Below are 21,027 nucleotides of genomic sequence, written 5' to 3'. Positions count from 1 at the left end.
TCATCCCCGTCCTGGGAGTAGGGCCCACATGAGCTGGACGGCATTGTGGAATGGCAGGTCCAGACGCTCACTTCGGCCTGGTATTTCCCCACTGTTTCCCCAATGCCGTCAATTCCCTTTTTGCTTCAGGGAAGGAATGACAGAGGGCAGGAAAAAATTAAGATGTGCAGGTTTCACAGGCCTGAGGCTTTAGAAAAGGGAGAGGTCAGATGAGGGAAGAATCAGAGTTTGAGAGAAAGGAGAGTTGAGGAGCATGAGTTCTCCCCTACCCAGACTGGGCAGGAGAGGAACCAGGCGAGGTGGGAAAGCAGAGGGGCTCAGACCCCAGAGGGAGGGGAGTGCTCCCACGCTGAGAGCAACCGGGGCCTGGCTGGCTCTGCCTTCCGCACTGCCTCACCTCCTCTACAATGAGCAGGGACCAGCCCAGCTGCCTCCTGTCAGCCTCTCCCCTGCACTAGGAGGGAGAAGAGGAAGGAAGAGGCTCTCCTGGGCTGGGGCAGGGGCAACGTGTCCTCTCCTTACACTAAATTTTAAAAGTCCTGTTTCATGTCCTCAGAGTATCTGAGTTAAAAATAACTGGGCAAAGCAGAGCCCACTGTGCCTTGACACGGAGGTGGCACAGCTGTGCCACTGCCTGAAGAGGCCCAAGTGTCCCATGGAGGCTGACACACCGAGGCTGCTGCCTGGCACTGACCCCACACCCCTCAGGTCAGCAGCCCCCACCCCGCCCAGCAGACAGGCAGCATGCTGGGGAAACAGGACAAAAGAAGACAATTAAATATGCCAAAGAAAGATGTAACAAGTCACTTTTAGGTAGGATAGACAACATATTTAACTTTGCCACTTCCACCCCCACCACTCCAGTGCCTTATCCAGGGATAAAGCAAAGAGATGGCCCGCACAGAAGCCAGAGAGAGGAGGGGGTGGGCTATGGAGCATGTAGGCTTGGTACTACTGGCTGTGACCCCCTCTTTGGCTGGTAACAGATCTCACTGTACCCCAGACATGTCTAGCACCTAACTCCAGGGCAGCCAACCAGAGCCCCCACCTTCAAAATCAACAGCAGACACAAACAGAGCTGCTCTTGGTATTTTCTTGGTTTTCTATATAAGTAGCCACCGGGAAAGAAGAGTCCTTCTTCAGCAGGGTTGATGAACAGGAGAATATGAATTTGGGACACCAGTGGACACCCCTCTGCCACATGGAGAGGGACTGTCTGCAAATGAAGTCAAAGATGAGAAATAGAGGCAAGAGAGAAGAGGAGATGGGGGGAGGAGGACAGAAGAGAAAAGGAGGGCAAGAGGGAAGCAGAAGGGGGGCCGCTGACCCCGAGTGGGGCCCACCCCAAGGCCCTGCTTCCTGCAGCTCTTCCTCAGGGCTGGTGACCTGTTCCAGAAACCTTCTTAGCTTCCCCACCAAATGGGTCCCATTTTTGTTTACGCAAATTTGCTCTGGGTTTCTGTCATTTATGTCTTCGGAGTCCTGATGAACACAGAAATGGCGCAATGACTTTGTCACCCTTCCCAACCCTGGGGCTGGTTTTAAGCTTTTGCGGTTGAAGGAAGGAGGGCCAGAAAGTGCCAGGACTGTTTTTCTTGAGATGTGGTGAGATGCTGTTTAACGGATAAGGGACAGAAGCTGGTTAAAATGTTTGGGAGAGAAGTTGCAAGGCTGTGGGGCAGAGCAGGACTGCTGTGTGGCCCAGGGTATGCATGTACCTCAGGGTGGGAGAGATGAGTCCTTCTGCTCTGCCCAGCTGCCAGCTTTGGGAAGACCCAGAATTGGCAGGTTGGGCATTTCTGTAGGGACAGTGATCCCAGTGAGACATCTCTCAACACCTATGGAGGCAGCAGGTAGCAGACAGGTGAAGGGGGAGCAAAGCAGAGAGGGTGACAGGGCAGCCAGTATGGTGACCACCATTACCACCCTTGTTTGTGGGGTCACCCCTCGGAGACTCCAGAAATAACCAGGAGACCCTGTGAGCAGGTCCAGCTTCTAGGTGGTGAGGTTGCTGCTATTAACAGGAAACATGGAGCTTTATTTTGTAGGTAGAGGCTGGCGAAGTGGCTATTCAAGTTACATAAGTACAACGTGATGTTGGTCTTGGGGACTTCTGCTGCTTTTGATGAGTGTAGATCATTGAGAGCAGCATGAGTGTCAGCAGCCATACAACTGACTCATAGGGTTTTTAGACCAGTGGTGCTGGAAGGGAGCAGAGACTGTCCCAGACTCAAGCAGGGTCAGTCACTGAGAGAGAAGAAGTGACTTTGGATCATCTCAGTGATAGAACAGAACACAGCCCGAGGGTATCATGCTCAGCTCCAATCAATCACAGAATGGGGACTCCAGCAAAATTGAGCCAGTGGTACCTTCCTAAACTGCAGAACTCTATCAGATGCCCCCGGAGCCAGTTGAGCCCTGGTGAAGGTGAACATTCGATCTGAGAGCCGAGGCTGCCTTTTAGGCTCATCATTACATAAAGACGCTTGCAGTACTATCACTGTCTGTCACCACCAGTGTGAACAGAATGCATATTCTGTGCTTCGGCAAAGGCCATGGAGTTGTCTTCTCATGATATTTTCCCTCAAAGAACACAGATGTTCTGTCCTGGGACTTCCGAGCCTCGTGTCCCCAAGCACCAGCTCAGAGGTGAGTTGTTTCCATTGTGCTGAGGCTGCAGGAAGAGGATGGCATGGATCAGTATTCCAGTCACTCAGGACAGACTGTCAGTCTTTCTTCCAAAGGATAAAAACAGCATTTTCCTGATTCTTAAAGACCTTCCAGCCTGTACTCCCCCTGCCTACATATGACATGGAAGAGTCAACCCAAAGTGAAACATAAGGGATACTTTCTGAAACAGGGATCAAAGGGTATGAGACGAGAACACAAACATATGAGGAAACCAAGGGAACGGTCACTTCCCACACAGCCCGTGTGCACCCACCCAGGGCTCAGACACCTGGTAACTCTAAAAGGACTAAAGGTGTGCCCTAAGCTCACCCACGGGATGTTGCTAGTCATCCTTGGTGCCCCAATGCAGAGGCAGAGACAAGGAGGGGGATCTGGAGGTGAGAATGGGACCTGGGCCCAAGTGCCTAGGCACACAGACACAAGGAAAGAAGAGGAGGGGTGTAGAGGGGCCCCATACTTGTTCCCACACGGGTCCAAGTATGAGGCGCCTCTACTTTGTGGCAAAGACTTAGAGGCAACACAAAGAGATGTGAAGGAGATGTCGGTGGCTTCATCACCAGGGATGGACTCCCACAGGCTGCACAGAGGCCACCATCAGAAATGCATGTGCAAGAGGCAGAAGGGAAAATCAGAGACATTGCCCTCCTGCCAGGCCTCGGAGTCTCCTCTTCCCAAGCTGAGGTCACCCAGGGGCATGGGCCACCACTGGCACAGAGCAGAGGAGTCTGGGTCTGTGTAACCTCCCCCAAGTCACAGCGCAGGCCACCAAGCCAGGGAACAGCAGGGCCAGCAGCACTGGGTCCCAGGGGAGACACATGGTACTGGGCAGATGTTCTATTTCCCAAAGAGACACAAATGCCTGGCATGGCTGCTGTTCTGTTCTGTGAAGTATTTGGGTGACTTCCCAAGAAAGACAGGAAAAGACGGTTGTGGTGAACTATACCATCCATTGCCCCAGTGAAACATGCTTCCCAGTTCTCAGGCCCTTATGTGTTCCCCTACCCCACTGATGCTAGGCTTGGTCATGGGACTTGTTTTAGCCAATGGAGCATTAGCAAGTATAGCACAAGCAGTGGTTTGACAAGCACATGCCCAGGACAGCTTGTCTTACCACAAGCCAGCCCTTATCAAGAATCTCAGCTAGGATGCTGAATGTTGAGAGGCTGTGTAGAGAGAAATCTTGGAGGTTGAGAGTCCTCTTCCATTTCCAGCCTAGACAAGCTCCCAGCTAAGTGTAGCTGCATAAGTGATTCAGCTCGGCGGAGCAGAAGAACCTCCCAGCTGAGCTTCGTCAGCCACAAAATCCTGAGAAATAATAAAGTGTTGTTGCTTTAGGCCATGAAGTTTTGAGGTGGCATGTGACCCGGTAATAACTAAAACAGAGGGGCTGAGGAAGGATCCAAGAACTTTTCATACCATTTTTAGACTGTCTGTAGGAGAGTAATCAGTCCCATCCATTCATCCCAAAAGAATGATTTACTTCTGAATTATAAGGCCTGGTGCCTCAAACAACAGCAGCCTGTGAATGCAAATCAGCAGTTGTTTATGAAGCCACAGTCAGGGTTTCCAACCTCCCCAGGTTGGCTTTGATACACTTAAAAAGAAACACTGTGTCTGGACACCAATGGAAACTGCCCCTCCCCCCCAACCCCACCGCCCGCAAAAGTAGTTCTGGCCATCCCAGAAGGATGCACGTTTTGTTGAACAAGCTAAATATAGCCAGTCAACTCAGTCACACCTCAGCTCATGTATTGCAGTGTGCGAAGGGCTGGAAGGATCCAATGAACTCCAACTCTGAGGAGCTTGCAGTTTCACTGAAGAGAAAAGGAACAAGCCTGGGAATAGGTAAGCAGATTTGTGAGATTTTAACAAGAGTGGCGGGCAATATGAAGGAGAGGTCACAAGGCAGTTGGTGAATTGTTGCCTGATGGACAATAACATCCCCTTCAGTTTCTAATCTTACAGCTCTCTGAACAATTTCGCATCCCTTATTTCATTTATTTAAAACAACAGTCCAGTGATATGGGTAGGGCAGGATTCAAGATCCCCTTTTCATAGAAAGAGCGTAAGTAGAGCATGAACTGGAAGCTCAATTCCTGGGGTCCTGGGTCCATAAACTGGACTGAGCATAGGATGAGTGCCAATGAACAGAACTGAATGAGAGGAATGCACTTAAGCTAGGCAGCAGATGAAGAGACACTGTCCCTAGCAGGCAGCCTGGGGAGGAGGGACATTCCTGTGGGGTATTTCCCAATACCGTCCTGGGACCTCCTCCCTCAGAATCCCTTGACACAGATTGATAATGTAGATTCAATGGCTGAGGGTTGGGCCTAGGAGCCTCTATTTTAAGAGGCCTCCAAACAACTCTGATGATCAACTATATTTGAACACGGGCCACAGAAGGCCCTTTGCCAGATGGCATGGTTATCAGGTCACCTGACTGGTGGACACCAGAGAAAGGACTGCCCCCTATGACTGGGCCAATGCTCCAGCTAGTTCTCTGATCTTCCTTAAGGTGGGACTGATCCAGTTTTGGAAGGGTATGTGAGATCAGGGGCCAGGTGTGGTGGCTCATGTCTATAGTCACAGTACTTTGGAAGGCTAAGGGAGGAGGATCACTTGAGCCCAGGAATGCAAGGCTGAAGTAAGCTATGATCTCGCCACTGCCCGCCAGCTTGGGTGAGAGCATGTCTCTAAAAATAAATAAATAAATAATAAAAGGAAAATAAAGATTTGGGCACACAGAAGGATAAGGGATAAAGCATTGAAGGCACCAAGGAAAAAGGAAGGGTGAATAGCTCACTTCCACCTTTTCCTATGCTGCATCTCCATGATGCAACAGCATTATTAGGTTAAAAACTCATAGTAAAGAGACAGCCAGTGCTAACAAGGGTTTGGGTTAATAACCCCAGCTCCAGGGATGGCCCTGTCTCCATGTTGTCTCCTGTTTCTCCTAGGCAAGGAAATGTCATTCTTGAATTGGGGCGTGGGCAAATTCTGCTCCCATTCTTTCCCCGGAACTCAGAACTCACCTAAAGTCAGAAAGCAGAGCGCTGAGGGGGACAACCTGCCCAGGACAGCAGGCTTCCAGGGTGCGCTGGCGTTACAGCACCAGGGTGGGGCGGACACGGCCTCATCCCATGTTGTGCCAACGGGTTCTGCGGACAAAGGTGGCAGGGAGCAAATGGGGGGGTAGAGAGAGAGAGAGAGTGTGTGTGTGTGTGGAGAGAAAGACAGACTATTAATTTATTACTATAGATAATATTAATGTAGATGACGTATATCAATATTTATTAATATAGATAATATATTTCAGTATTTATTAGTATCGATAATAAACGGAGCCGGGGACAATTAAAAAGGAGGTGGGGTGGGGGCTCCACTCCTCTTCCCAACTAAACCAACGTGGGGTAAGGGCAGAGAGGGAGAAAAAGACACAGGGCAGTGGCGGTGGGGGGTGGGGCGTCCCTCACATTTGAGATTTGTCTTTTATTTCTATCAGCCTTTTCTACTCTTTGTGACTGAAACTGAGCCACTTCCGATCTGTATCAGGAGGAAATGTGCTGCTTGTGCGTGCATAATTAGACCCAGGTAATTCGCTCTTTAATAATCAGCAGGCTTCTCCCACCAGCCCACTAAACCTCCCCCTCCTGCCTGCTTGCTTCTATTTTCATCCCTGTCCCCTCCCAGGTGGGGATCCTTTAAAGAGGCCCAGCTGGTTTGCCATCCTTTTCCTTTCTTTCCAAATGGTCCTACTGGGGCCCTTAAGGGTGGTCCTTTCCCTTCTGATTCAGAGTGAGGTTCTGAGGCAAGGGTCTAAGGAACCAGAGAAGCCGATTCCGGGAAAGGGCGCTATTTCAGGAGCTTGGACGGTGAGCAAGCCCAACCCACTCTCCCTCTAAGTCAGCAGAGCCCGGCGGGACCCTCCCACCTGCGGGGAGGAGACCATCTCCAGGAAGCCAAAAATGATGAGAGGGTTCTCTTCCTCCTGTCTCTCAAGTGGGCGCAGGGAGGGTAGAAAATTATCCTTTGCGATGTTACTGCCGCTGTCATTGTGAATCGAGGCCCAGGGCTCCAGGACTCCCAACCCAGCACACTGCTCCGTCCCCTCCAGCCCCCAGCCCACCTCCCAGCCAGTGCCCAGGCTTCTGCAGAGGGGACTGAAGGAAGCAAGAGGGCCCAGGAGACAGGGGAGAAAAATTAAAATGCAAATTACTTTTGCTGTTTTGTTTTATACTGTTTCTTTAAAAATGTTATTCTCATTACAAAAGTAAACCATGGTCACTGGAGAAATTTCCAAAAACCTCAGCATTCAGAAAAGAAGAAAATGAAAATCACTCTTAATCCAGCCACCCAGAGATAATTACTAGGAGGTATTTGCTTGTGGTTCTCTTTACATATTTATATAAATCTAATCCACAAACTCAAGCGGGTAAGAAATGAAAGATTACTAGTCAATCTCTGTTAGGAGCCCCCTTCCCCTCATTCCTCGGAGGTGGTAGAAATCTCAGCTCAGTTCTGAGTCCCACCCCCACTTTCCTGACCCTGTGATAAATTCCACAGGCTTAAGGCAGGCGATCATCCCACCCACAGCCCTCTCTGCCTATGCAGGCATCCACCAAACCTCTGTTGCCTATCTGCTTCCCAAAGGTCAGTCCTGTGGGTCGCTGCTGCACAGAACCTCATTCCTATCAAAAAGACAGCCTCAGAACGCCTGCTTGCCTCTTTCACGCCCTTCTCAGAGCACTGACTCAGAAGCCCTTCTGTCTTCAAATCATTTTGGAGCTGGAGGCAGCTTGCTGTGGCCCCTCAGCACTTCATGCACACTGAGGTGAGCTTGCAGGTGTTATAGTGAACCCCAAGTTTCTCCTCAAAGAATCAGTATGTCAGTATGTTCAGTTCTCTTACTCTTTAATTCTCTATTTTAAAGTTTAACTTCCTTGTAATTCCAGTAAACAACCTTCTCCACCGGTTCTAATCAGCAGTTCACATCTGTTCCCCCTCCCCCTGGCTCCATCCTGACTCATCCTGGTCACCTAGGTCTCCCCACCATCCCCCACCCGTAACCATCCTTCCTGCCAAAACACCTACCCTGCAACTCCAGCTCAGACCCCTGCTCTTTTTAAAATAGCTAATCAGGATTAGTCTAGCTTATGCGGTCTAACCCTAGCCAATAGGGGAACGACACAGCAGTAGGGACGACCCCTGTCAGGTATAAGTACCTCTTCCCCCCTTGTGCAAGCATGCAGTGGCCATCATTGCTCCACCCGTGCACTGAACCCTTCTATAGAAGTAAACTGCCTTGCTGGGAGGATTTATCTTTTGAGTGCTATTTCTTTTACGGCATCGAAATTTTACTTATAACACAGGCATGTATAAGGTGAGCTTGCAGGAATGATCTGAGGGCTTCTGGGGGGCTCTACCTAAGAAAGATATTTACCATCTTCCTCTGCATCCTGATCCACCAAACTATCTGGTCTTCTGTCATCTCTCCCAAGGCAGAAAACTCTTCTAGCCCCTCTCAGAGACCTACTTACATCTAAGGTCTCCTTGTGTCCCCATGAACTCTGTTCTCCTCACCTCCTGCTCTACCCTGCCCCAAGATCAGGGAGATTCTTTTCTAACTTTAGAGATGGGAAATTTTGCTCTTATGCAGGATTGCCATAGAAAGTTGAGCAGTGTGTGCGCTCCACAACAGGGAAATTTAACATGCCTAGGGACAGGGCACCTTTCTGTAATTCGCCCAAAGGTAACATGTGTTTGAGCCACAGCGCTGCCCTTACTCATCATGTCTTGCTCCAAACCTATACCCAGGCCTAGACTTTTGAAACTCAAAAGCCAGTAATTTGACTGTTTTGTTAGCTGACTCCTGCAACTTCCTCCCTTCCCTGAAGCAATTAATATTGAGCAGTCTGGCCGCTGTCTGGCTGCCAGGAAGGACCACAGGTGTCAGGAAACACAGGGGGATGCCTTGGTTAATATTTCACAATATCATGCACAAATGTATATGCCCATTCGCAGCTCCAAATGCTAGGTTGAAATCTCTGAGGTTAGGGACCAAAACTTGCATTTTTAAAACCATGCCAGGTAATTCTGAAGGGGCTGGGGGAGAAATCCCATGCAAAGAAATTGAGATCAGTCCCTGGAGAACTGCTATCCCCAGCCCTTCAGCTCCTGTTGGGGAGCTGTGGGTGATGCTTTTCTTGCCTGGATGAGTGAATTCAGGGCTGAGAGGGCCAGGATGGATGGTGGCTTTTCTTATCTTAAAAAGCCCTGTACAACCTCAAGTATCTTCTTGTTTTCCCAGTTTGGTTCTAGCTGAGATGTTGAGACCATCCGCTCACTGGTCAATCCCAGAACCACTTCGGGGGGAGTATCATCTTAAAGGCTTTCTCTAGAAGGGGCCAGGCTTTCTCTAGAAGGGGCCAGGCTTTCTCTAGGAGGGGCCATCCAGCCCACTCCTCTCATCCACAGGCAGCCCACAAGCAGCCTCCTGCTGGAAGGATGCGGGAGAAGCGCCTTCCCCAGCAGAACTGGAGTGCAGAGAATGCCTTCCAGGATGGAGACAATCTCTCATCTGACCTGGGAGCTGAGAGGAGCATGTTGAATTCCTTTTGCCTCAGCATAAAATGGCAATGCTAACGTAGTTTCCAATTTAGGTTTTAAAATGCCACTTTAAAGGACAGCTTCAGTTCTCTTTTAAAACTTTTTTAAAATAATCACATTTCCTCATGAATCAGGACATGGCATATTCATCCCTTCCTCCCCATCAAGGACTCACAGAGCAAAAGGGATCCTTCCCCAGATTTTTGATGACCAATGTGCACCACTTACTTGGTCAGGGGGCTTTTTCTGCCCAACACCATATCCATAGCCCCTTCTGCCTGGGGCTGCTGAGCAACCAGTCACAGTTCTGCCACACCCCGTGACATGTGCTGCCCAGTGACAGAGCGGGAGGGAAGACTGGGAAAGAAATGAGAGCTGCCTGGACAGCAGCCAGGGGCGAGGTTTGAAGCTGGTGGTGGGTGGCTGTAGGGAGGGACTTATCCAGACAAGAGAACAAAGATCCCTAGTAGTTTTATCAAAGAGAAACCAAGTGGTTGGATTTTCTTTTTGAACTTTGGGAGGAAAAGAAAACATAATTTCACACCCTGGAGAAATATGCACCTGAATTTTGTAAACCTGGATTTTCTTCCTCTTTCTAGTCAAGGGTAGAAATTCTCCCTATCCTTTCAGTGCATATGCCGGGCGGGGATGGGCATAAAGAGTGAACGTTGTCCAAAGGATGTCTCTCCGATCCCAGGTGCCCATTAATTTGGGAAGCAACCTCAGGATTTGTGCCCAGGAAGACAGGACCCCTCAAAGGAAAGAAGAGCTTTCTCTAGAGGACTGGGTCTGTAGGCTTGACCTGGTGTTTGGGTAGGGATGGGGTAAGTAGGAAGCAGGTGCCTGTCCTTGCAGGGCCAGGAATAATCCCGAGAGGGAAGTCAGGCTCCTAGCTGCCCGCCGAAGCCCCCAGCTCAGGAGAGTGCAAGCCTGTACCTCCTGCTGCCGGCTCTCCCAGCCCCAGCCCCCCACAGCTGGCCCAGACCACTGACTCCTGAGGATGCAGAGAAAAGGCAGGTCCCCAGTCCTAGAGCTTCTTGCTGACTCAGACCAAATCTTTCTAGCTGGTCCTGCCTCCAGCTATGGGTGGGGTTACAAGTCAACGGGACCATTCCCTGGCCTCCCAGCCTCCCAGCCAGCCTGTCCCTGAACCCTAAAAAGGTGGAGACTGATGTCCCTTCCCAGTCCTTCCTTTGTGGCCAAAAGCCAATCTGGATAGTTTTGTTTCTATTTTGAAGCTTTGTCAGATTTTTTACATTTTCATTTCATTTTGATTCCATATCTCATTCTAAATAAATATTCACTTTAAAATCTAATTATTTGCTCTTATTCTCAGAGAGGGCCCCTAAGATGTTCAAGCTGCAGATTCCAAAAAACCTAGAACTGCCCCTAAGGATGGACCACAGGGTGAGTGAAAGACAAGAGGCAGCTATAATCTCAGTCTCTGGCAATGGGTCTCTGGGCCTGGGCAGTAACCAGCCCTGTGGAAATATTGATGGCAAGAAGAAGGAGAAGGTTGAGCAGAGATGACGGCTCAGGACACACGTGGGCCTGACACCGCTGACCACAGACATGAAGCTCTAGCCACACAGGTGTCTGCTTGATACCCTGGGCTCCAACTTCAGTCCAGACTCAGAGGCCCAACCCTAGAAGAACATCACTCTTGCCCTAAGAAGACTCTGAATGTGAGGCACACAGTCAAGACCAACAGTCATCAGGTGGGGATTGCCTGGGTCCATCCCCTAAAGAGAAGGTAGAAAGGAAGGGTTAGTTGGGGTCAAAGGCTGGGAGAGAAGGCTTCCTAGAGGTCTGAGTCTTGCTGGAACTTCAACACTGGTACCTGCCTCTTCCTCTAGGACCTGACAGCCTTTTGCAAAGGGTCACCAGCCCCAGCCTCAGCAGAGGAAAGATGACTCCATGCTTGGCTACCAAGGGCAACAGTGCCACCAGCTTTATACATCCTGCCTGGCAGGGGGGCTCCTAACAGTTGGGGTTTGCTTAAGAACTCCTTACGGCCGGGCGCGGTGGCTCAAGCCTGTAATCCCAGCACTGTGGGAGGCCGAGGCGGGTGGATCACGAGGTCAAGAGATCGAGACCATCCTGGTCAACATGGTGAAACCCCGTCTCTACTAATAATACAAAAAATTAGCTGGGCATGGTGGCGCGTGCCTGTAGTCCCAGCTACTCAGGAAGCTGAGGCAGGAGAATTGCCTGAACCCGGGAGGCGGAGGTTGCGATGAGCCGAGATCGCGCCATTGCACTCCAGCCTGGGTAACAAGAGCGAAACTCCGTCTCAAAAAAAAAAAAAAGAACTCCTTACGGCCAGGCCGAGACACTTTGAGCTTAAGGCTCTTCTTACCAAGTCCTTCCTTCCTCTCCTTCTCAGGGGTCAGAACAATACTGTGACCTGAGGCTCTCCCTGCTGCCCCTTATTCTTGCCCCCTTTTTATCCATCGCAGCTGTTTCCCCTAATACATCTCCTGCATGTGCTTCTTGGAGGACCTGAGATGACACTGAGCCAGACTGAATTTTTCTTCTTAGAGTAATCAGAATAATTAAACAAGATTAAAATACAGAAATTTGTCATTCTATGATTCATGATGTTTAATGCTGTACCCATCCACTACTTAAAGTAACACAGCATCCCACTTGAAGTATTCATGCCAAATTTTAGAAAATGCAACCCTAGACAAAAAAAAACTTTTCCTGAAGGAGCTCTTTTGCCCTGGCCTCACTACCAAGTTCCAGACCTTCCCATGAAGCAGTTCTGCATCAGTGCCACAGATGAGTCAGGGCCTCTAAAGTAACTCCACACACCTGCTCCCAGCCTTGCTACCTGTCTCATTTCTGGGTCTAAGGCACTCCTTCTGGCCCCCAGTCTCTCCATAAGTGTAACCACAAAAGCCCAGTCCCCTATCCTGGAAGTCCAGGGACAGGGACCTGAGGATGCCAGCTAGACTACCAGGTGCCCCGAGCCTGGCAACTGATCCCAAACAACAGTCCTGTTCCCAGTCTTTGGCCATATACTGGCTCTATCCCAGCTTTAGGCTCCTTTTCAGTTCTTGGCCAGAGTGTTGGCACATCCCTTAATATGCAATGACCCCACCCATGACCCCACCCAACACCCCTAGTTGAACTCAGACAGCAGGAGGAATGCACTTTCACCACTATGCAAACCTCTGCCCTTGCCAGAGAAGGTGAGGTGATTGGGCCCAGGGGTTGACAATCAGTCTATCAGTCTCAGGATTCTGCAAGCCTTGGGTCACTGTAACCGACCTGGTTTGAGGTTATACTGCTAAGGGGACGCAGAGAGGCAGATGAGGGCACATGTCATTGGGATCCTGGAGAAAGATGTTGAGGTATTAACTAATGAGTGGTGAGACCTGATTCAAAAATAAATGGCACACCATTCACCAAGCTAGTGAATCTCAAAACTGACTCTCTCCATCCATCATCTGATCTGGCGAAAAACCGGCAGGCTGGCAGGACCAAAGGACAGAACCAGAGGCACTCTTTCTGGGATAGGAGACAAAGCCAGCTCAGGAGCTCTCTCCTTGCAGAATCCTTTCTCCCTCACGCCCCATACGCTCTCCAGTTACCCCACTCCACTAACCAAACTGCAGCCACTTTGAAAGCTCTGGCAAGACCATTCTCCAAGACTCCTATAGACTATTCTCATTAGGAAAGCTGCTTCCTTCCTTTTAGGCTTGTGCTACTTGCCATTTAGTTCTTTGATTTTTGAGACGGAGCCTGACTCTGTTGCCCAGGCTGGAGTGCAGAGGCACAATCTCAGCTCACTGCAACCTCCAGGTTGAGGCGATTCTCCTGCCTCAGCCTCCTTAGTAGCTGGGATTACGGGCATGCACCACCATGCCTGGAAAATTTTTGTATTTTTAGTAGAGACAGGGTTTCATCAACTTGGTCAGGCTGGTCTCGAACTCTCCTGACTTTGTGATCTGCCTGCCTTGGCCTCCCAAAGTGCTAGGATTACAGGCATGAACCATTGGGCCTGGCACCACTTAGTTCTTAAAATGGTCATTCTAGGCTTGGTGCAGTGGCTCACACCTGTAATCCTAACACTTACAGAGGCCGAGGCAGGCGGATTACCTAAAGTCAGGAGTTAGAGCCCAGCCTGACCAACATGGTAAAACCCCATCTTCACTAAAAATATATATATATATATATAAAAAAAAATAGCCAGGTGTGGTGGGGGGTGCCTGTAATCCCATCTACTCAGGAGATTGAGGCAGGAGAATCACTTGAACCCAGGCGGCAGAGGTTGCAGTGAGCCAAGACCATGCCACTGCACTCCAGCCTGGACGACAGAGCAGGACTCTATCTCCAAAAAAAAAAAGTCATTCTAAAATGTAACCTTAAAGTCACCAAAAACTATGGTTGCCAAAGCCATCTAAAACAAACAAACAGAAAGCCATTTCCAGGGATGATGATTTGAAAAACAAACAAAACAGTTCTGCAAGCAAGGGCATCATCAGCATTCTCAGAGGAAGTGGCCATTCCGTTTTCTAGCAGACTACACCCACACAGGGAAAACCCATGCCAGCAGCAACAAACTCCAACCTTCAGACAGCAACTTTTCACCTTTGATCTTCACCCCCAGCTTCTGCGTGACGCTGAGTAGTTTAATAATGATTCCCTTGGCGTGCGGAAGAAACAGAAATAGCTCCACCAGGCACCGCAGGCCTGCACAGCACAGTTTATGATATCCTGGGGCTCTAATGCTTCCAGGCTCCCAAGTTTCCATTAAACAGCTGCCAAATGGCTCTCGCTGGCAGGAAAGGCACCCTTGCCTTGCCTCCCTCGGTTTCTCCGCAGACAGGTCGGCAGGGAAGGAACATGTGTCACTCAACAACTACATAATGGGAAAGAGGTTGCCCTGAGGTCCCAGCCCTGTGACCTCTGCCTGTCAAAGCCAACCTCTAAGCGCCTTTTCATAATCTTTTCCAAAGACTTAAATGTATGGGTACACAAAGCTCCCTTAATGGAAGGTCGCTCTGGCTTGTATAAAGAGCTGTGTAAACTTCATCTCTGCATTTACTCAGTACCAGCCTTGTTTAATTTCCTGCCCAGGGATGTGCAGGGAACGTGACTGCCCTCTCAGGGCCCGGAACATCTTTCAGAAAAGAAACCATACCCTTCCCACTTCAGGGTCCCCCAAAAAGGCAAAATATCTCCTCCAACTGTACTAAAAGGGAAGGCAGTTTGACCACATGCTCTTCGTTGAGTTTCTCTTTAGAAAACGTGGCGTCAGACTGAGTGGAAAGGCACAGACCACAGTTGGAGGGTCCCCTGCACCATGACCAGCTGTGTGATCTTGGCAAGTGACACTGGGTTCTGGCTTTCTCCTTGAGAAAATGAGGGTGACAGCAGTGCCTATCACAGGCTGCTGTGGGGAGAAAGATGAATGCTAAGCTCCCACCCCCAAGAGCTCAGCTTGTGGTAAGAGAGTCGGGAACGGTATCTACTAGAATCATTCTGCCATGGCAGCTGGCTCATTACAGTGGCTAAAGGCATGGACTCTGGAGCCCCTCTCCCCACATCTGAGCCCCAGCTTCTTCATTCACAGGCGGGAGACCTTGCATGTGTCATTTCTATAAAATGCAGCATGGGAACAGCAGCAGCTGTGGGGAAGGAATGAGCAGTGTTGGGGACACCAGGTTCAAAGATTTCCCTGCCCTACACCACCACCACCATCCCTGTCTTGTCACCATGAGCAGTGGAGATGCAGGGACCTTCCATCCACACCAAACCCTTTGCAGACACCCTGCTCCACACCATTTCCTGGATAATCACAGCATGTTTCCAGAGGAGGACCAGAAAAACACTTATTTACCATCACCCCACATTTTACAGCTCAAAGGGCTGAGGCTTGCCCCAGATTCCACTTAGAGCCTCCCAACTGAGCTGCCTGGCATTAGGAAGCCCCCCTCCTGGGTTCATACCTGGGGTCATCATGGAGCTGAGAGAAAGTTGGGAAGGCAGGCCATGCCACTTCCCATATAGACCCCAGAAGGAAATTCAAGGCCAAACCCCAAACTGAGCTACCCAAGTCCTGCATTCTTGCCTTCCCAGGACCCAAGAAGTTACTGACAGCAGGAACATCTCCTCCATCCAAACCCCCTCCATCCAACACACCACCTGAGTCTCCCCATGCCTGACAGTGCTGGTGAGAAAGCCTGTTCTGGTTTTACATAATGTTCTCTATCCTGCTGGCTGAGAAAAATGCTGTCTGAAATAGGTTAAGTCTTCAGAGAAAGGGACTCCCTCATCTCCTGAGCGGCCCACTGCCACTGCTGCTGCTACATCACTGATACATGGTGGCTGTCCTGTGCTAACACAGATAAGCCCTGGCCCCTCTCAGAGCCAACTTTGCTATCTGGAAAATGAGGCACTGTGGCAGCAGCCAAGTGGAGGGGCCTAAAATCCTGTGCCCTGGAAGCAGACTAGGCAGCTCCCCAGGACCAAGGGGGATCCCATCTGGGATGGTGATTGGGTAGATGGGCAGTGTTGAATCCTGCCAGGCCCTGTTGAAACCCCCACAGGCCCATCTGTGGGACTAAGTGAAAAACACCGAAGAGGGCATTTGTATACCTCTTTGACAAACACTTTAGAGTCAGGACTTGGAACCGCAGTTTCAACTTAGACAAAGAGCTCACGGAGGTGATTCTGCCAGGCTGAGCAGGGATTTGTGAGGATGAGCTATGGCCCAGGTCTGCCTTGCACACCCTGGTTGTTCTTGTTATGCTGGTGGCCAGGCATGAGGTGCAGTGGGAAGAGAGAATAACGAACTCATCTACTCATCTTTCTACTGGCTCACTCAGCCAGTGTCACCAAGCTCTCCCCAGTACCGCACCCCTTGATGGGGGAAGAGGAAAAGAGGAAAAAGACACAGATGTGAACTTCGCTGACCCTTTGAGAGTCTCTGACAAGTGACCAGACAACAGGGCTGGGTCTAGGGTGAGCGGGGAGGCATCTGGGGCGGTCTCAACCCTACACTTGCAGACTCTGAGAGCAAGTGTCTCATTCGGTATTGTGCCCTAGGCTTTTCACCCACCTCCCCCTAATTCTGGCCCTGAAAGAAAATGACAGACCAGGGGTAAGAGGTAGGTGCTTGTTGAGAAGAGCAGGGGCTGTGGTGGTCCAGGGCAGTGGTTCCCACTGTATTGTGGGGGGCCTGGAAGACTTCTCAGAGGAAGTGAGCAGTTTGGACTCCTGAGAAAAGAGACACCTCCCTACTCAATCCAACTGACTGCCCGCCTCTGTCCTGGCCACCTCGCCTTTCCAGGGCTGCCAAGGGTGGGGGGGGGGTGGGAGGCCACTGCCAGTACCATGCCCTCCTCTTGCCCCTCTGCGCCCAGGCAGGACAGGCAAAGGGGAGCTGAACATTCGTGCACACGGTGCAGGAAGCACACAGACCGGCAGGACGCAGCCGGAGAGGGCACGAGGCCCATGGAAGCAGTCCCGGCTTGAATACTCTTGTCTGGGGGCGCATCTACACACCCTTGGAGGTCGTGTGCCTGGCCTGAGCTACCCAGCAGCCAGTGAGCACTTGAAGCAAACCAGGCCATGCCTGGAGGGAGCCTGTCAAGGAGGGGAACGAACGCAGGGCAAGTGTGCACGCTCGGCTGAGCCTTGTCTCTGAGTTGGTTTCCTTACCTCAACGGTTTGTCCCTGTTTGGCTTGCGGCTCTGTTCAGAGGTCTGTAACTGTGTCTTTGCCCGTCAGTCCTCCTGTGACCCTGTGCTTCTCTCTCTCTCTCTCTCCCTCTCTCTTTTTCTCTCCCCGTGTCTCTTTCCCTCTCCGTGAGTGATGTGAAGCCGGGCAGGGGGCAGTCGCAGCCGCGTCCTCTCTTGCACTCATTGGTTCGAGCCATTTCCCCGGGCAGTCGCCGCCAGTCCCGCCCCTCCCCCGCACCCCCGCCTGGGACCCGACCGCGCTCAGAGCCGCCGGAAAGCTCAGTCTCCTGCTCGAGACAGGAGCACAGCAGCCAGAGCGAGTGGGGACAAGCTAGCTGCACACCGGGCATCTCGACAAGGACCCGAGGCTGCAGGACTGCTCCGAGACGCTGCGGTGGCGGCGGCGCCGGAGGACGCGGAGGACTCGCGGGCCACCCGCCCTCCGTGCGCTCTGTCACCGGGCACTGAGCAGAGACCCCGGGCTGCGGCTGCACTCCCCGAGTAGCTCTCACCCCTGCCACAGCCTCGAGGCGCCCGGCATCTGGAGCTCACTGGAGCTGGGGGTCCGAGCTGAGAGAGCTGCTTGCTGTAAAGCCGCAAGACGACTCAGTGATTGGGACTGGGACATCCGTCCTGCTGGAGACGGCGAGAAGAGGCGCAGGCACAGAACTGTCCAGCTCCGAGCGCTGGGGTCCGCCGGCCGGCGGGGAAGGCAGCTGAGCGCGGAGGCGAGTGAGCGGACACATCCCGGGGTCTCTGCAACCCCTGCTGGCCCCAAGGCACCGACTCTTGGTCAGTTCTGCGCGGCGGGGTGGGAAGGGCGCGCCATGGATGCGCCGGGTCGCGCCAGTCTGCTGGAGGCGAAGTGAGGCGATCCGGCTGGGGTCGGTGGGACCCGCGGGCCATGTACGGCGACCTATTCAACACCACGGGTGGCCCCGAGGCGGCGGTAGGCAGCGCGCTGGCGCCGGGAGCCACGGTCAAGGCAGAAGGCGCTTTGCCGCTGGAGCTGGCCACTGCGCGCGGTATGCGGGACGGCGCCGCCACAAAGCCCGACCTGCCCACCTACCTGCTGCTCTTCTTCCTGCTGCTGCTCTCGGTGGCGCTTGTCGTCCTCTTCATCGGTTGCCAGCTGCGCCATTCGGCCTTCGCCGCGCTGCCCCACGACCGCTCGCTGCGCGACGCCCGCGCGCCCTGGAAGACGCGGCCGGTGTAGTGTGGGACTGAGCCGCCGCTGCCGGGAGGCCGGTCCTGACCACGCCAAGACAGCCGGCTTGAGCCGGGTAGGGAGGGCATGACTCCCGGGGTCGCTGGCCCGTGGGAACACCGCGCCCTGACCCAAAGACCGTTCCTGAACTAGAGTGGCAACCCGGGGGAAAGGGAGACCGAGGGGGCGGGAGGCTGCGTAGGGTCTCAATTCCAGTACCTGTAGGTACCGTCGTTCTTATCCCCTGGCCTAATTCCCTTCCCGGCAGAGGGTCCAGTCGGAAAACCTTCCTGAAAGACTGCGTGCCAGCCCCGGCGCAGGAGGCTTGCCCACTGCCTGCTGACTTCTTTACTTGGCACGCGGAAGAGACAGGAACCATGAGCGTGCAACTAGCCTGGAGGTACCTGTCAGGACTCGCAAGCCCTGTGGCTGTCTCCCCACACCTGCTACCGCCTCTCTTCCTCCTTGACACCGAGAAGGACCCCACTAGGATCCGAGTGGGAGCTCACCTGAACTTTGGGAGGTTGGCAGTCGGGGGCCGCGTCCCCCAGGGGAAATGACAGGACCAGGGGTTTCAGTGGATCCTGCCCAGGTGTAAGGACCCAGTTCCTTATTTGCACACGGGCAGTGGGAGGTCGGTGGAGAGGCGCAGGGTCCCACCTCAGTCGGGGATACACGTCTCACATCTTCATGGGCCGCATTTCTATAATAAAAACTCACCCAATTAGACCAAGTGCTGAGAACGTGCTGGTAATTGTTTGCGCCGCTTTGGAAAAAGGGATAAGGGGAGATCAGTCCCGAGCAGGAGACCCAAACAAGGAGGGTGAATGTCCTGCCCAGGACATTTTGATAATACTTCCTCCTCTTCAGCTTTTCCCCAGGTCAGTTACTTCCTCGGGGAAGTTTTTTAAGGGTGGTCCTCAGGGAAAATTGCTGCCAGAGCTGCTGAATAAATTCCCATTCACAGAGCGCCTGAGGACCCTTTCTGCAGGGCATTTCCTTCCACCTGGCATCTTCCCTTTTGCTCTGAGCTTCCCTCGGCCTGAAACCCCTGAGGAGCCATGTCTGGACCAGAACCATCTGGTGAAGGAATACCCTGAAGGTCAGGTGGTAGAGCAGCTGCCCAGCACTTCCTCCCAAAGGAGTGGGGACCTGCCCTGGAGAACCTGGCAGGAGGGGAATGGATGCATAAACCCAGCAGAGGAAAAACAACTTCAAAAAACTTGAGAGGAACTAAAAAGGCTTGTAGATAACCTTGTGAAAACCTTAACCAAAGTTAATCCTATTCTAAGTAGTCTTTTGGGGGGCTTTAAAATAATTTCAGGAGTCACCTGGCTCAATGGGGCACTAGAACTTAGAGCAGGTTTGACTGAAAAAGAATCTGACAGACTGTCTAATCCAGTCATTCTAACCCATGCCAGGGTCACTCAGGCTTTGGCAATCTGAAGAAAATCAAGGACTCTTGCCACTGGCCAAATGCATATAGGCACGAAATTCTGCAACAATTCTAAGGGTTGTGACACAGAAACTGGCTCCCGAGGCCAGACTGAGGCCCAGGCCAGCACAGCCCAGCACAGCCCACCACTTCTCCTCAGTCAGTGCCCAAGATTCCCTCCTGGTTCCTATCCCAGGAAGCACTGGAGAGGAGGCATAGAAACCAGGAAAGTCTCCCTGGGCTTGATTCTCCATGTCTTCCAGAACTAATACCCGCCAGGTCCTACCGGTGCCAATTCTATGATCACCTCATATGGCATTTTAGCTTAGTCTTAGGAAAGGTAGCCAAACCTCTCCAGCCTACAATAAAGGTAACCTAAGCTAACCTGCATGAACCTTGGTGGCAGAGAGGACTAAATGGAAATAAATGTAAGAAATATGAGGGCCCCTGGCTGGCATACAAAATCACATGCTGCTGAAATGGAGGACCCTTCAGCCTTGGTCTAAATGGAACCAAGTTACTCAGGTTCACCCTGCTGGCGGGTTCACAGTGCTGGTCAGTTCACTAACTGACCCTGGGTGCTTTCTAGATTCTGGTCTATGCAGGCTCAATTACCTAGAAATTTACTCCCAAAGTGTCTATTCATTTGAAGTGCTTGTGAAGGGGGAGGGGACTAATGTAGAGGCAGAGTATTCCTCCACCGCATGTCCTGATAGCCAGATCTGAAGGTAGTATGCAGAGTGATCAAACGTACAAGCTCTGGAGTTCAAATGCCTGGCTTTAAATCGCAGCTCCACCTCTCACTAGCTGTATGGCCTCATGCAAATAACCTGTCTGAGCCTATTTCCTCATCTGCAAAATGGGTGTTGTATCACCTAGCTCTATAAGGTTGAATAACAAACAGTATAACCAAAGTTATTATAACCAATAATAACATGCTAGCATAATGCTCGTACAAAGTGAGTGTGCAAATGACAGCTATTTCTATAACTGAGCTATAGGCTTGAAGCTGCACTGCTGCTGGAAGAAGCAGACCCCACCAGCAGGATGTGCTCTCAGTAGGGCCCATTGTCTTCTGTGACCACAAACAAATGCAAAGACTGGTTCCTTCATGGGAGAACATGAGAAGATGACTGGCTTAGGATTCACCTGTAGTTCCTGGGCCCTCCAGGAGGCTTTTGGGATGCCTTAAAAAGATATTGGCATAAGGCATCAAGGGGTTAAAGCCAAAAAGTACTAAGATAAACGCAACTTGGAAAGCATCTCTCTGATGTCTCTACAGTGTTGCAGTGTTCTCAGCCACCTAAGCCAAAGGCTTGGCCACTTCAAATGAACAGACACTTTGGGAATAAATTTCTGGGAAATTAAGCCTGCGTAGACCTGGAATCTAGAAA

The 21,027-nt window shown here is 51.6% G+C and overlaps 1 protein-coding gene and 1 long non-coding RNA gene across 2 annotated transcripts; one reads left to right on the top strand and one right to left on the bottom strand.

Moving 5' to 3' along the window:
• Positions 1 to 1,278: 1,278 nt before the first annotated feature.
• On the bottom strand, positions 1,279 to 17,036 carry LOC116531529. Its single transcript, XR_004260471.1, has 4 exons — positions 16,972 to 17,036; positions 5,724 to 5,849; positions 4,430 to 4,526; positions 1,279 to 2,674 (listed from the first exon to the last, which is right to left on the bottom strand). It is a non-coding gene; the product is annotated as an uncharacterized LOC116531529 (long non-coding RNA).
• Positions 17,037 to 17,293: 257 nt separating this feature from the next.
• On the top strand, positions 17,294 to 18,932 carry SMIM32 (small integral membrane protein 32). Its single transcript, XM_032250354.1, has 2 exons — positions 17,294 to 18,274; positions 18,467 to 18,932. The coding sequence occupies exon 1, from the start codon at positions 17,896 to 17,898 to the stop codon at positions 18,205 to 18,207; it is 312 nt and encodes a 103-aa protein (XP_032106245.1). The 5' UTR covers positions 17,294 to 17,895; the 3' UTR covers positions 18,208 to 18,274; positions 18,467 to 18,932.
• The last annotated feature ends 2,095 nt before the right edge of the window (positions 18,933 to 21,027 follow it).

This window comes from Sapajus apella, unplaced genomic scaffold (assembly GCF_009761245.1).
Source record: "Sapajus apella isolate SASKATOON/1434 unplaced genomic scaffold, GSC_monkey_1.0 scaffold71, whole genome shotgun sequence".
NCBI classification, from domain to species: Eukaryota; Metazoa; Chordata; class Mammalia; order Primates; family Cebidae; genus Sapajus; species Sapajus apella.
This window is presented reverse-complemented; position numbering and strand designations above follow the sequence as displayed.

Coding starts and splice junctions, on each gene's coding strand:
- SMIM32 (XM_032250354.1), top strand. CDS start 17,896: ATGTACGGCGACCTATTCAACACCACGGGTGGCCCCGAGGCGGCGGTA.